Source organism: Nomascus leucogenys, chromosome 14 (genome assembly GCF_006542625.1).
Source record: "Nomascus leucogenys isolate Asia chromosome 14, Asia_NLE_v1, whole genome shotgun sequence".
Taxonomy (NCBI): Eukaryota; Metazoa; Chordata; class Mammalia; order Primates; family Hylobatidae; genus Nomascus; species Nomascus leucogenys.
Genome location: NC_044394.1, coordinates 9,251,285 through 9,266,625, shown reverse-complemented (window position 1 = coordinate 9,266,625; position 15,341 = coordinate 9,251,285). Strand labels below are relative to the sequence as shown.

Sequence of the window (15,341 nt, the reverse complement as noted above, 5' to 3'; positions counted from 1 at the left end):
CAAGTGATCAGCTGACACTATTTTGAAAATCAGGGCCATATTTAAATGGAGGACATTTACAAATAAGTCATATAGGTTGGGCATGGTGGCTCGCGCCTGTAATCCCAGCACTTTGGGAGGCCACAGTAGGTGGATCACCTGAGATCAGGAGTTCGAGACCAGCCTGGCCAACATCGCGAAACCCTGTCTCTACTAAAAATACAAAAATTAGCCAGACATGGTGTTGGGCACCTGTAATTCCAGCTACTCAGGAGGCTGAGGCAGGAGCTTTGCTTGAACCTGGGAGGCGGAGGTTGCAGTGAGCCAAGATCACACCATTGCACTCCAGCCTGAGTAACAAGAGTGAAACTCTGTCTTAAAAATAAATAAATAAATAAATAAATAAAACAAAATAAATAAGCCATATAGTCAGTGAATTTGCTTTAGGAAAAGTTCATATGATACCTTGCTTAGCAGTAGTCCTAACTGCAGTCAGTAAAACATCCATTAAATTGGGAGAAAATAAAATCCATTTACAGTTCTAGTTTTTAAGCGTAATGTGCTATATGTTTTTACAGTGTGTTAATTATTACTCAGGTGTCAGTATAGCAAATGGGCTTTTGACCATCATTGTATGCATGATGATTCTGTATGGTGGTATCTATTATTTCTTTTCATGACGTTTCTTTCCTTTTGGACAGTATTAACATATCTTTGAGGTCAGTGTACCCTTACTCTGAAAATTGTCCCTTGAATATTTGTGGTTATATGAAAGAATCAGATTATCATCTTAAAAATACTTTTTACCATCTTAAGCATTTTATATTTTGTTCTGTTAGATATAGAAGGTTCTTATGCCATGTATTAATAATTTATTACACATATCAAATTGCATTTGTCCTTATTTTTGTTTTTGTGTTTTTGTTTTTATTTTTGTTTTTTTGAGACAGAGTCTTGCTCTGTCACCCGGGATGGAGTGCAGTGGGGTGATCTCAGCTCACTGGAACCTCTACGTCCTGGGTTCAAGTGATGTTCCTGCCTCAGCCTTCCAGGTAGCTGGGATTACAGGCTTGCACCACCACACCTGGCTAATTTTTGTATTTTTAGTAGAGTCGGGTTTTGCCATGTTACCCAGGCTGGTCTCAAACTCCTGACCTCAAGTGATCTACCCGCCTTGGCCTCCCAAAGTGCTAGGATTACAGGTGTGAGCCACCGTGCCTGGCCTACATTTGTACTTTTTAAACAGCCTTTATTTAATTTTTTATTAGTAGCATTTTAGATTTTCAAACGATAAAATTAATAGAAGCTATTACATTTTCATATTTCACTATGATTTCCCTATCTGTTCTAAATGCTGAGTCCTATAAAATTAAAATGAGTTTACACTAGCTGTTAATTTTGTCATCAGTGCAGAATCATTGACAATTATTACTTCAAAGATAAAAAGTAGCATTTTGAAATATAGCTTATGTTCAACATAGCTTCTCCCTCTGTTGGCATTCTTCATTTTTCTGTCCTGGAATTTTAGTTGTGACTGTTCAGTGTAAAACTCCTTAATGAGTTGAAATTTATCAGATCATATTCTCACCCTTAGAGTTCATTAAGTTATGTGTCATGTTTCTCTTTTGCCTCCTCATGACTGAGATACATGATGTGGCAGAGCTTGCAGTTCTTCTGGGTTTTTTTTTGTTTTAAGAATTAAAATTTTAGTTATTCTCAATGGATGTTAGAGGGGAGGATATACTATTCTGACTACTATCAAGTGTAGGAGAAATTTATATGTATTGTGTATGTTCTATATTTAAAAATTGAATACTGTATAAGCCATTATGCAATAATTTTTTTCTGAATTTTCCTAAATCTGTATATAATTTTCTATCTAGCATATGAAAGATGCTTAGTAAATAAATGTTTACTTCATAAACTTAGTAAAATGTTTACTAAGCATCTTTCATATGCTAGATAGAAAATTATATATAGATTAACTTAGTCTTTTTATCCTCTGCATAGTATTCCATTATGATTATGCTATGATTTATTCCTTATTTTTTTTAAAGTCTTGCTCTTGTCACCCAGGCTGGAGTGTAATAGCACGATTTTGGCCCACTGCAACCTCCGCCTCCTGGGTTCAAATGATTCTCGTGCCTCAGCCTCCTGAGTAGCTGGGATTACAGGCGCCCGCCACCACACCCAGCTAATTTTTTTATATTTTTAGTAGAGACTAGGTTTCACCATGTTGGCCAGGCTGGTCTCGAACTCCTGACCTCAGGTGATCCACCTGCCTCAGCCTCCCAAAGTGCTGGGATTACAGGCGTGAGCCACCGCACCCGGCCTATTCCTGTATCTTTTAAAACCATATTGCTATAGCCAAAAAGTCATTTTCAAAGGCAAGAGGAATACTAATGACGGATGGTTATCGAAGTAATTGACGGTTCTGATAGCATTGTAATATGAACAACAGGTCTCTTAAGTCAAAGATCCTTTTGTTCATAATGTATTACAGTTCCAGATGCCTTTAACTTCTTGTACAGTTAGTACTCATTTAATGTTGTCTTTAGCTTCTTGGAAACTGCAACTTTAAGTGAAAGGGTATAGAACAAAACTAATTTTACCATAGGCAAACAAGAGTTAAGTTCCTACAGCATATTTCTAGTCACAAAAATATCACCAAACTTCTAAATAAAGACCCCAGGCACTTCTAATATTAAGCTTTGAAATAAATGTGAACTATAAACAGATCTAAGAAAGATTGATAAAAACAAGATAATTATTTACCCAGTTTTTAGTGAATTAGTGAGTGACAGCAGCAGTCATAGTGGTGATGGGTTAAATCAAGGGATAAATTTGCAAAATGAAAATTATAAGGAACACCTCCTACCACCTTGCAGTTCAAAACCTAACAATAACAAATATGGGAGGCTCATTGAGTACTTTCTCAGCATATCATTTATTATCATACATTTGTATGATCATTGCATACTTGTTATTTTATGGTAATTTGTATTCATTTCCAACTCGCTTATTCCAGTTCAGGTTAGTGGCTGGCCAGAGCCTATCCCTGCAGCTCAGGGTACAAGACAGGAACCAACCCTGGACCATCCCATTGAAAGGCGCACTCAGACGTATATCCACACTCACTCATACTGGGACAATTGATTATTTTTTCATTTTTTTGTTTTTTTACATCACAACATTGTTACGTGAATTGTTTACAGTACAAACGAAAAGGGCATATATGCTATATATGAATACAGCTCAGTGCAAAATAGTGACTTCTTCTCTTTAAAAGGCCATGATTCCTATTTCTAGTAAACTAAAGAGACCACAGGTTGGTCTTTATCTTCTCAGTGTTGCCTAGAAATGATCTGTAAATGCATCTTCCTCCTGCTACTTACCGTAAAATGTATAAAGGGAGCTAAAGGAAAGCTTCCTTGCTGGTTCCTACCATGTGAAAGATGCTATATTCTATTTTAGCAGGGCCAATATGTGGAAAATACCTAAACTTAAGTGTTATTACAAAAATGAAGCAATAATGAGATTCTGGCTAAAGGGGACACTAAATAAGAATAATATATATTTAAAGGATTGTGTAAAAAAGTAGTTCTAGGTGCACTGTAAGCATATAGGGTTTTTTTCCCATGTGTATTTTTAAAGAATGGAAGGGTCAAAAAATAGGGTCACCTGTGTTAGACTAATTTACCTTATTGTATATGCTGCATCAGATGGAACTTTTGTATTATAGTTATCATAGAGAAGCATAGTTTGCCTCATATTATGGCAATTTATCTTCAATCAAAACCTTCCAGAGTCATTTTATTTTGGAATGTCCTGTAAACATTCAAACTGCCAGAATATGACTGTACAACAGCAAAGTGTTCTCTTGCATTAAATTGAAGATATCTGTTTAATTTTTTTAAATGGAAAAGAAAATGTAGGAAAGGTACTTAGAGCTGTTACTTTCTAAGTATACAACACCCTACAATTCAAGGCATCTTAATCTCCATCAGGATCAACAACAAAGTCATTTTTGTCATGCTGTTAAATCCATCATAATGGCTGATGCAGATTGGTCAAAGGGATCCAACAAACACTGATGTCCATAATGGCATGTTGGCAACTAATATGTAACTCTTGGTCAGTAGAGAGTTTAAAAGACCTTCCCTTTCTTCTTGATCTTTGCCAAGGTTCTTGAAGAGTTCTGATGTTCTAAAATACATCATTGAGCTTCCCAGTTTGCTTACTCATCCTCAAACTGACAACGGTTTTTCTCTTAATTCTTTTTGCTGTGCTTCCAAATTGTTTTTTATTTGCATTAAATGAATGTAACGTTCATTTATCATTTGCGTCATTTCATGTTTTTCATTTGCATCATTTCATGGCATCGTTGGAGCTCAACTTCAGAGTCCTTCAGGTTTTGAACTACTTGCTCATCTTCATCTCAAATACCTGCTCTGTCTTGATCTCCATCTTCTTCATCTTCGTCTTATCTACTTGCTCCCTTTTTTCTTCTTCCATTTGTGCCAGAGGAAGACTCTTAGTAAGCTGCTATTTATTCTGTTATTGAAATTGTGCCCTAAAGAGTTAAAGAAACCAATGACTATATTCTTGGGCTTACAGGATAGCGGCTAAGAAAGAAAACAACTTAGTAAAAAGCTGAAACTAAAACTGTTCCCCAAAGAGTAAGAAACCGATAACCAACAGAACTCCTTGAGTTTGCAGAATAGCAGATTGAAGGAAAAAAAACACCAAAAAGCTGGCCTGTGTGGTGGCTCTCACCTGTGTAATCCCAGCACTTTGGGAGGCCAAGGTAGGAGGATTGCCTAAGGCCAGGAGTTCAAGACCAACCTGGGCAACATAACTAGACCTTGTGTTTCTGTGTTTTTCTCTTTTTTTTAAGCCAGTTTTGGTAACCTGTGCCTGTAGTCAGGAGGCTGAGACTGGAGGATCCCTTGAACCTAGGAGTTTGGGACTGCAGTGAGCTGTGATCACACCACTACACTCCAGCCTGGGTGATAGAGTGAGACCCTATGTCTTTTTTTAGAAAACAAAACAAAATAAAATAAATAACAACTTGCTGAAATGCTAACCCTCTCCACTGTGAGATTTTAAAAGCTGGCTGAATTGGCTAGAACCAATATGGCTAGCTAGAGTTTATGCAGAAGGAGCTTGCTAATTCCCACTGTGTGTTTCATACTGACTCCCCCCAGTTTGCACATGTGATCCATGAAGTAACATGAAAAAATAACTGTGCATGCCCAAGGACTTTCCAATCCTCTCCTACCAGTCACTTGCCAATCCCAGAATCCACCCTATAAGGATTTTATTATAAAATTATTGCCTTAAAACCAGCACAGGGGAGACTTGAGCTGGACTCCCATCTCCTTTTTGGTTGACCTATAATGAAAACCTTTGCTTTTCTCAAAAACCCAACATCATAGTATTGGCTTCTATCTCATCAGGCAGCAAGCCTCCTTTGCTTGGTAATGTTATCATTACTCCATTATGTCACAGCTGCCAGTTTTCTGCTTCTGTAGTTCTTCATTATTAGTAACATCTTTCAAGTTCTGCATGTGTGTTCTTATCATTATATTTCTTAGAATGATGAAATCACATTGTTGGTCAGTGTTTTTTATTCTATGGGAAGGACCTGGATACTCTGAAGAATACAAATCTGTGAGGAATAATAAGTTGATTAATGTTGACTGGCCCAATCCAGAATTCACTTATAAGTATGAATTCAAACCCCTCTCTTCACCAATTTTTTGTATACTTGATTTGGGAGATTGGCAGATCTTATATAGCCTTTGAGGTTCTTCTGTGGCTGTGGTGCAGGCATTGATGTTCCTCTCCTCACAGCAACAGATACCACACTATAGTGGGACAATTTAGACACTCCCGTTAACCTAATGTGTATGTCTTTGGGATGTGGGAGGAAACCGGAGTACCTGGAGAAAATTCATGCAGACATGGAAAGAGTATGCAAACTCCACACAGATAGTGGCCCCAGCTGGGAATCCATTTTTTCCCCATTAACATTATAATAAAATGATGTTGAATGAAACATTATTCAAGGACCTCTGCTGAACTGATTTGGGTGGGAAAAAACCAAAAACCTTATCACAGCACTTCCTCTGCTATAAGTGAACAGGACAATTTTTTGAAAAGTGATCATGATAAGAAAGATTCTGTGATTCAGTGTTAGTCATAATCTAGTGATTTGCCTACCCCTCTCCCTGCCTTCTACTTTTTGAATGTGAACTTTTTTGAAAAAACAAAAATGAGTTTTTGTTTTTCTTCCTTTCCCTTTAGCTTATTTCTCTACCCTGATTTGGAGGATTTTCTTTATTATTATTTTTTTTTTCAAAGAGATGGTGTCTTGCTATGTTTCCCAGGCTGGACTCATGCTCCTGGGCTCAAGCGATCCTCTTGCCTCAGCCTCTGGAGTAGCTGGGACTACAGGTACATGCCACCAGGCCCAGTGATTTTTCTATTAAATCTCTCACGTCTGTTGTTTGATTATAAGACAGTTGATCTATACACTTCAGTGATTGTGCAAGTCAATATTTTTTTCTCTTTAGAGAACAATATGTGTATATATTTTCCTTGTTATTAGCGCAGACTGCGACCAATATATTTGAGGCATAAAAGGAAGCGAGGACAAATAATGTTACTAGAACATCTTTATTGATTTAGTTATCTAAACCTTTTAAAGAAAATGGGCAGTATTTCTTACTGTGTTGATAAAATTCACAGATATTTAGTGAATTTTACCAACCATATATGATTAAACCATACATGTTTGCATTACCACAAATTGTAAAATTTTGCTATTGAATGCATTTAGGGAAACATACAGGAATGAACTTGAACTAGTTTACCTTCTGCATTGTAGGGGAGTTAGGAAAGTAAAGAGAAAGAAATTGCTTTTCTGTGTTAGTCAACATTTAGATCATGGCAGGCACCTGTAATCCCGGCACTTTGGGAGGCCAAGGCAGACGGATCACGAGGTCAGGAGTTCAAGACCAGCCTGGCCAACATAGTGAAACCCCGTTTCTACTGAAAAATACAAAAAGTTAGCCAGGCATGGTGGCGGGCACCTGTAATTTCAGCTACTTGGGAGACTGAGGCAGGAGAATCACTTGAACCCAGGAGGCCGAGGTTTCAGTGAGCCAAGATCACGCCATTGCACTCCAGCCCAGGCAACAGTGTGAGACTCCGTCTCAAAAAAAAAAAAAGAGAAAAAAGAAGATATTCCTTACATGTGTGTCTCTGTTTCAGATGGGTCATCTTACTCTGGAAGACTATCAGATTTGGAGTGTGAAAAATGTTCTTGCCAATGAGTTTTTGAACCTCCTTTTCCAGGTATGTTTAAGGTAAATGACAGCAACAGAGGGTAGTAGTACCAGTACTTCTACATATTTTCCATCATATAGTAGCCAGAGTTGTTGTATCTAGGCTGCAAAACCATATATTATATAAAAAAAAAAAAAAAACTACATTACCCATCTGAAAGATGGGTGCTTGCTGAAGTTTTTCAAAATCGTGACATGGGAAATAGGAAAGTGGGATGTAGATTACTGTAACTCATTATAGAGCAGTACATAGACATATAGAGAATAAGTTGCAAAAGCCATCATAATTTGCTAGTTTCTTCATCGTTGTCTTTTTAAAAGGTCTTCCTTGTAATAAGACTGACCAGGAGAATTTTTTTAAAAGAAAATAAATAAATAAAAGGCCTTCCTAATAAGTAAGGCAGTATGACTAGAAAGATGAATCATAAGGAGGTAGCTATACATTTTTCTTTTATTATTATTATTATTTTTAATTTTGAGACAGCATCTCGCTCTGTCATGCAGGCTGGAGTGCCATGGTGCAAGCATGGCTCACTGCAGCCTTGACTGCACAGGCTCAGGTGATTCTCCTTCCTCAGCCTCCCGAGTAGCTGGGACTACAGGCATGTGCCACCACGCCTGGCTAATTTTGTATTTTTTGTAGAGACAGGTCTTGCTATGTTGTCCAGGCTGGTATTAAACTCCTAGGCTTAAGTAGTTCTCCTGTCTCAGCCTCCCAAAGTGCTGGAATTACAGGAGTGAACCACCATGCCCAGCCCAAGTTTTTCAAAGTATGCAATCTCTCTGGTTAAGAGATCATTGAAGGTATGAGGCTGTTTCCTAATTTTTATTCTTTAGAAGGTCCAAAAAAGATGAAGGAAAGAAGGAAAGCTACCAGAAGTGAACACTAAGTCACAGAGCTTGCCAAATTTTAACTGTTGTCCTAGTTAAACTAATTCTCTTGCTCTGATTTTTAAAGATAATTTATATTTTCCCATTTTTATAGTTATTCATAAATATTTAACTTGATTTAATAGTGGCTATTTTAGTTTCTACTTATTTTATTTTCCTTTCACCACTGTGAAGGTCAGAATGGTCTAGTATGTTTATACGTATCATGATCTACCATTTTAAATAAAGAATAACTTGTCTGCAACACATCTATGTTGGAATAAATGGAAATTGGTCTCTTCCTGACAGCTAATGACTAAGTTTTATGTATTTAAAACATAATATAATCTGATAGGCCTGTAAATCAATTATTTGCTTTATTACAAGTTACAATTTTCAGCATAGATTCAGGTTGATGGCTTTATAAAATATATATGAAAATAATATAGATCACCACTATAAACACAACAGAATTGCTTGGTAACATGAAAATGGGTCAACTATTTTTTACTTTTTACTTATTTGTTTATTTAGAGACAGAGTCTTGCTCTGTTGCCCAAGCTGGAGTGCAGTGGCGGGATCTGGGCTCATTGCAACCTCCATCTCTCAGGTTCAAGCGATTCTCCTGCCTCAGCCTCCCAAGTACCTGGGATTACAGGCGTGTGCCACCACCCCCAGCTAATTTTTGTATTTTTAGTAGAGACGAGGTTTCACCATGTTGGCTAGACTGGTCTCAAACTCCTGACCTCAAGTGATCTGCCCGCCTCAGCCTCCCAAAGTGCTAGGATTATAGGTATGAGCCACCAAGCCTGGCCTGGTCAACTATTTTTGTCTCATTTAAAATAATATCTTCAGTAATGGGTTCTGTAGGCTTTTTTTTTTTTTAATTAAACTATTGTTACTTTTTAAAGTAACAATCACATGTTCAGTGTATGAACTTTTTGTATGAATAGTACATGAACACATTCAATGTATTGCTCATGTACAGTTGACAGTTCATATACTGTTTGTACACGAACATATTCAGTGTACTCTTTATCTCATATTCAGTGTATGAACATTTTGGTCACTTAAGTTTGTGTCTGAGTCATCTTGTAGCTCTCACAGAGTATAGCATTTTGACTTTTGGTATTGCCTTTCCTGTTTTGTCATTCTTACTAAGGACTTGGAGTGGCACTATTTTTGCGACTCTAACTTATGAATAAACATATACTTTATATTTGCTTATGTATGTTTCCAACATTTTATACTGAAAAGCTCAAAGTTTTTTTCAGGAAACACCAATAATCTACTCAACACCTAAATTTTATTACATTTTACTGTATGTGCTTTGTCACATATTTGGTTATGCTCATATGTGCAATTAATATATGCAATTAATATGTGAATAAGCAGACAGTTATGCTAAATTGTTTTTATTTTCTATCTGTGTTTTAAAATTGATAGAGTTAATTTGTTAGGTTAATGATACAATATTGAATTATGCTTTTCTTTGCCAAGATCTCACACATGGCTGAGTGTTTTGGGTGTTTAAAATCTGGCATATGCAAGTGTCAGAAGAATTATTCTGAGATCTGTCCCTGAGGTAATATCTTCCCCTCTCCCTTTTTCTTCTTTCCCTTTCTCTTCCCTTCTTACCTAGAGATTTGAAAGTTAGCCTCCATTGGAATGGCTTGTTTAAAAAAAGCAAACAAAACCCCAAAACCACAAGGCTAAAGTTAAAATTTGCTCAAGTGAATAATTGATAATTCATGAGTTGAAAACTGTTGCTAATTCAGATTCCCATTTCGGAAATGGGTCTCATGCAGAGAATGTGAAATATTATGCAGTTAATAAACTTTGATTTACCACTTTTTTCCCTAGGTGTGTCACATAGTTCTGGGGTTAAGACCAGCTACTCCGGAAGAAGAAGGACAAATTATTAGGTAAATTTGTAGTTTCAATTATATAGTTGAAATTTCAAATACTTGAAATATATTGGTTACTGAGGAACATCATGTCCTATTTTAATATAATCATTAACTATTTCTCAAAAATAGTTACATATTGAAATATTTTTGTTAAAGTACCTTTCTAGATAAGGGAAGGTACTATAGATTAGTTAAGAAGGCAAATTCTATTTAACATTAAAATTGCACTGAATACTAAATTTCATTTTTTGAAATGAGATAAAAGGTAGCCAGTTTTCTTTAGTACAAAAATGTGTTTATTGTTGGAAAAATTAGAAAACAGAGCTAAACAAAAAGAAGCAGAGAAAGATTTTATAGATAATGTATAGATAATTGCTGTAGACATTTTTAGTATTCATATAAACATATGCCCACAGTGATACTTGTAAAATTCATATAAAAATGGGAATATTCTGAAATACCTATTTTATTCCCTGCTCCTATTTTCACTCTAGATCATATAAAATAATACTTTAATATATTACAATAAAGCCTTCTTTGAATATAATTTTAAATGATTGGCTAGCATTCCTGTTCATCCTCTATTATTCTTTTTTAATATAAGCATATTGGACCAATTTTGTTAATAAAGTCTCTATGTCTTGGCTTAAGGATTTACTTTAGGATAAATTACTTAAGATCAAATATCCGGATTATATTTAAAAAACAAAGGTATGCATATTTTATAGCTATAGTCCAATTTTTAATAACTTGAGTGTCTTTCATTGCTTTGTGACATTGCTATTATGCTACACATTTGTGTAGATAGTTTCAGAAATAGGACTGAATTTCTAGTAAAATTTGCTTTTAAAATAAACTCTCAATAGGTACTGTCACTTGACTTTTTCTTGAAAGTATTGTGCATACAAACTTTTCAGTAGTTTCTTCTGGCTTGGATTTCTGGATAGATGGGAGTTTACTAAAATAGAGTTGTTTGGAATACCTGAGAATAGGATTACATATTCAGCATTTAAACAGGACATGCCAATTAAGATATAGATATTTAAAGTAGTAGATATATTTTCTAAGTTTTTAAATGACAAGTTTTAAAAATGGTTATTTATTATTATTTTTTTTTTTTTAAGTGAAGGCTAGTTTATTAAGAAAGTGAAGGGGCTGGGTGTAGTGGCTCATGCCTGTAATCCCAGCACTTTGGGAAGCCAAGGCAGGTGGATTGTTTGAGCTCAGGAGTTCAAGAGATCCTTCCACTTCAGCCTCTTGAGTAGGTGGGATTACAGGTGTACACCAATGTGCCCAACTTTCATGTAGTTTTTTAAATATTCATACTCAGAAGACTCAGTCTTGATATTCTTGAGTGTTTTCTTGATTTTCTCTAGTTTTTAGCTACTAAAAGATTTTAAAATATATCGACATGTAGGATTTTAAAATAATTGACATGTAGAAACCAGATATTGTAAGGACATACATAAAGGCTTTTATGTGGCTATAGTGACTTTTTTCTTACAATATTACAATCTAATTTATTATAGTAATATATTCTGAAGTAAATATCACTTAGCTTAGATAGAAAGAATGCTATGTAGCCCTTATTTATTGGCTTATTTTATAACTACTCATAGCATCCGTATTTCAAAAAATAAGGTTGATATAATCTTATATTTTCATAGAAAGTTATTCTTTGCAAAATACATGTAGTTACATTATCTCATCTGGTCCTTAGAATAACTGCATGAAATTAGTGTCTCTCATTTTGTTAAAGTGGAAACCAAGATTTATAGAAGTTGAGGACGTGAAATTACATGGGACTGGCAGAATCAAGTTTAGGACCTCTTTCATTAAAAGTACCAATAATTTGCTTTTTGTATTTTGTATTTTTTAATAAGTCTAGATTTAAAATTGTTGGTTCCAAATTGGTTCATTTCATCTGTGGATTTTTTTAAAATTTGTTTATTCATTTTCAGTTTTACTTTATTTTGCCTCTACTATTACTTATAAAAATTCATTTGACTGATACTTTTTAAAGGATGATTCAGGTTGGTTCATATGCAATGAGGTGAAACAAATATTTGTCTCTAACTTACAGTCAGTACGTTGTTAAAAAAAAATAAGTATCATGATTTCTGGAATGGCCGAGTGAAGATCTCAGCAAACCCTTTCCCCAAAAGCACTTAAAAAACTGAACAGAATTGTCAAACAACCATTTCAGGACTCTGGAAACTGACCAAATATATACAAGAAATTGAGAAGCATTTATTCAAGAACTACTAATCCTTGGTGAGAACAATGGAAGTGTGTGGTAATTTAACCAGGAGCAGCTTTCATTTCCTCCCATCCAGCAAGTCTGCATGATAGTTCTACAGGGCAGGTCAGAATGGGCTGACAGTCTGATTCGTGATTTGAAGGAGAGCAGGAATAAATGCCTGTCCAAGGATAATAAAATAAATACATACCATCATGGTGGTAAACAATGAGGGAAAACTGACATCACCAGCTTGAGGATAAAAACTGGTTAGGGGAAGCAGCAGACTAACAACAGACCAGTCAAATTTTTAACAGGGAACAGGATCACCATAGTGAGCCTTAGGCAAGCTTTCTCATGTCCCCAGTGATCTGTAGACTGCTTGTACAAGGCTATACACAAACTCAGGAGAAACCAAAGTGGGCTTTAGCACTTTATTCCTCCCTAGTTGAAGGCGAAGCCTTGCATGTGCAGAAAGTAAAAGCTGGGGTAGGCTTGTAACCTGACCGAACTTTAAATGCATTCCCCAAACCATGTACAGATCCATCAGGAAAAGGGTGTGAATGTTACTGGCTAGTGTTTCAGCACAACCTCTCAGCAGTCATTGGCTGACCAGTAAGTTAGGCTCACCCCAAGAAAGCCAAGCTTAAAAATAAAAACAGAGATAATAAAAAAGAAAACAAGAAGAAGCTGAGCAGCTTCACACTGCAAGATACTGTACAGGAAGATAAACTCTACAGAATTGTTCCAGGAAGTCATAAAACAAAACAAAACAAAACACACAGGGTTTCAGAATCCAGAGTTGCTAATATAAAGTATCAAATGTGTTCAGTTTTCAACAAGAAAAAATTATGAGACATGGAATAAAACAGGAAAATGTGACCCATATACAAGGAAAAAACAAAGAATAGTAGAAACTGTCTCAGAGGTGGCACCAGATGTTCTCCTTAGCACACAAAGACTTCAATACAGCTATTATAAATGTTTTCAAAGAGCTAAACGAAGCTGCATTTAAAGAATTAGAGGAATGTATGATCTCACTGACTTGTCCAAATAGAAAATAGCAATAAAGAGATAGAAATTTAAAACAGAATCAAATAGAAATTCTAGCAGATTTGTGTTGACAGAGAAATATTCAGCAAAACAGAGTATGGATCAATAGAGATTATTTCATCAGAAAGAGAGAAAGAAGACCAAATAAATGAACAGAGTTTCACAAAAGTTGGAACATGATCAAGTCTACCAAAATATGCATAATGAAAGTCTCAGAAGGAAAGAAAGAAGCATAAAAAAGTTTGACAAGATAATGTCTGAAAGTTCTAAAATTTCTTGAGAATTATTAATCTTAGAAGCTTAATGAACTCCAAGTAGGTTAAACACAAAAAGATTCACACCTATACATATCATTGTCAAAGTGTTGAAAACTAAAGACAAACTAAAGAAAGCCACAAGAGCAGAAAGACTCATCATGTAGAAGGGAACCACAATGTGATAAACAGCTGACTTTTTGAAACAATAGAGCTCAGTGTGCAGTGGTATGAGAAAGTGATATAAGGAAAAAAAACAAAGAAGCAAAAACTGTCAATCCAGAATTCTTTATCTAGCAGAACTGTAATTCAGAAATAAAGGTGAATTACTACCTGACTTCAAAATATACTACAAAGCTATAGTAACCAAAACAGCATAGCACTGACATAAGAACAGACACATAGACCAATGGAACAGAACAGAGAACCCAGAAATAAATCCAGGCCAGGTGCGGTGGCTCACGCCTGTAATCCTAGTGCTTTGGGAGGCTGAGGTAGGTGGATCATGACATAGGAGGTCAAGACCATCCTGGCTAACACGGTGAAACCCCATCTCTACTAAAAATACAAAACAATTAGCCAGGTGTGGTAGCACATGCCTGTAGTCCCAGCTACTCAGGAGGCTGAGGCAGGAGAATCACTTGAACTGGGGAGGTGGAGGTTGCAATGAGCCAAGATCACACCACTGCACTCCAGCCTGGGCAACGGAACGAGACTCTGTCTCAAAAACAAAAAAACAAAACACAAAAAAAACAAACCCCCACATTTACAACCAACTCTTTTTTGACAAAGATGCCAAGAGCATACATTAGAGAAAGGACAATCTCTTCAATAAATGGTGCTGGAAAAATTGGATATCCATGTGCAGAAGAACGAAACCAGATCCCAATTTCTTACCATACACTAAAATCAAATCAAAATGGATTAAAGAGGCTGGGCGAGGTGGCTCATGCCTGTAATCCCAGCACTTTGGGAGGCCAAGGCGTCTGGATCACCTGAGGCCAGGAGTTCGAGACCAGCCTGACCAACATGGTGAAACCCATCTCTACTCAAAGTACAAAAACTAGTTGGGTATGGTGGCAGGCACCTGTAATCCCAGCTACTCAGGAGGCTGAGGTGAGAAAACTGCTTGAAACCAGGAGGTGGAGGTTGCAGTGAGCCGAGATTGCCCCACTGCACTCCAGCCTGGGCTACAGAGGGAGACTCCGTCTCAAAAAAAAAGAAAAGAAAATGGATTCAAAGACTTAAATCTAAGGCCTAAACTATTAGACGAAATTGGGGAAATGCTGTAGGACATTTGTCTGAGTGGTATGACACTGTATAATACCTCAAAAGCACAGGCAGCCAAAGCAAAAATGGACAAACAGGATTTCATCAAGTTAAAAAGCTTTACAGCAAAGGAAACAATCAACAGAGTGAAGAGACAACCAACAGAATAGGAGAAAATATTTGCAAACTATCCATCCATCAAGGTTTTAATAACCAGAATGTATAAGGGCCTCAACTCAATAACAAAAAACCAAATAACCCAATTTAAAAATGGGCAAGTGATCTGAATAGACATTGCTCAAAAAAAGACATACAAATGGCCAGCAGATATATGAAAAAATGCTCAACATCACTAATCATAATTGAAATATCAAAACCACAATGAAATATTATCTCCCAATTAAAATGGCTATTA

General features: G+C 36.1%; 1 protein-coding gene across 2 annotated transcripts in view; it reads left to right on the top strand.

Annotated features, from left to right (window-relative positions):
- The window catches only part of USP32 (ubiquitin specific peptidase 32), a 205,409-nt gene that overhangs the window by 119,670 nt on the left and 70,398 nt on the right, over positions 1 to 15,341 (top strand). For both annotated transcript variants that reach the window (XM_030828141.1, XM_030828142.1), the window contains exons 10-11: positions 7,258 to 7,341; positions 10,065 to 10,126. In XM_030828141.1, coding sequence (XP_030684001.1) covers positions 7,258 to 7,341; positions 10,065 to 10,126 — 146 coding nt within the window. The remainder of the gene's footprint in view (positions 1 to 7,257; positions 7,342 to 10,064; positions 10,127 to 15,341) is intronic.